Below are 1,128 nucleotides of genomic sequence, written 5' to 3'. Positions count from 1 at the left end.
AGTAGTAGTAGTAGTAGTAGTAGTAGTAGTAGTAGTAGTAGTAGTAGTAGTAGTAGTAGTAATAGTAATAGTAGTAGTAGTAGTAGTTATAGTAGTTATAGTAGTAGTTGTAGTAGTAGTAGTAGTGTGTTGCAAGTCTCGTTAAATTCTTATTAAATTATATTTTCAAAAAACCCACGAAAAACAACTCATTATTTTGTTATATTATTTCCCAGGTGATCGGAGTTCAGAAGCGGAATCGTATGATAGAGGAGCTGCTGTATGACCTTCTGTATGGTCAGTGGACGGAGTGGGGTCCTTGCACACGCTCCTGTAGACAGAAGAGGCAGCGGCAGTGCAAGTACCATGCCGTCTGTGTGCATTCCTACATTCAGGTGAGGTCTTAAAAAAAAATTTTTTTTTTGGTAAGTGTTTTACGGCGCTCGAAACTGCATAAGGTCGTATGGTCTATGAGCGCGTGGGACACATTGAACATTTTCAGTTGGTAGGAAATTTTGAATTTTGCCCGGGTGGCGGTCGAAGCCTACTCTTATCGATTTTAGACCATCAAGAGATCTTCAACTTGCGCAACTTGCTCACGAGTACTCCAAGATTTTTCGCCCTTGTCCGAGAAGGCTAGGTGTAGATCTTTCATACCAGAAGATCAGGAGTGTGGCTAAAAGACAGCAGTAAGAAGGAGCCAAGGAGTTGCAGTAGAACGGCTGTAGAAAGAGTCTGCAGCGCAGAGGAGGGGGCATAGACGACAGAACATTGCTAGAGAGCAGTAAAGGAGGTGAAAGGATACAATTTTAGAGAAGAAAATGTTACGATCAAAACCCGGATTCGAGCCCGGGATCTTTGAATGAGAGGCCAACACCTTTACCTCTAGGCCACGAGAGCCTCTAGGTGAGGTTTGGTAGGAAGATAGTCACGACCTGATGATCTTTCCCTGATCTTTCAGTTTTGATCAGTAATGATTGGAGTAATGATTGGTTCTGTCACTTTTGATTAGTAATGATTGGAGTTTCTTTTTAAGAAAGGGAGTGTATGTTTGTTTCTTTGTGCATTTGTATGTGTGAATGTGTATTTGGGTGTGTGTGTGTGTTTGTGTGTGTTTTCATGTGTGTGGGTGTGTGTGTGTGTGTGTGT

At 41.8% G+C, this 1,128-nt stretch overlaps 1 protein-coding gene across 1 annotated transcript in view; it reads left to right on the top strand.

Annotated features, from left to right (window-relative positions):
• LOC101845101 (suppressor of tumorigenicity 14 protein homolog) overlaps positions 1 to 1,128 on the top strand; it is a gene marked incomplete in the record, with an annotated part of 170,595 nt that overhangs the window by 119,914 nt on the left and 49,553 nt on the right. Inside the window, 1 exon segment of the mRNA XM_035970148.1 lies at positions 216 to 374. Within this exon segment, the coding sequence (XP_035826041.1) occupies positions 216 to 374 (159 nt within the window).

The sequence above is a fragment of the Aplysia californica genome, unplaced genomic scaffold, assembly GCF_000002075.1.
Source record: "Aplysia californica isolate F4 #8 unplaced genomic scaffold, AplCal3.0 scaffold00226, whole genome shotgun sequence".
Taxonomy (NCBI): domain Eukaryota; kingdom Metazoa; phylum Mollusca; class Gastropoda; order Aplysiida; family Aplysiidae; genus Aplysia; species Aplysia californica.
This window is presented reverse-complemented; position numbering and strand designations above follow the sequence as displayed.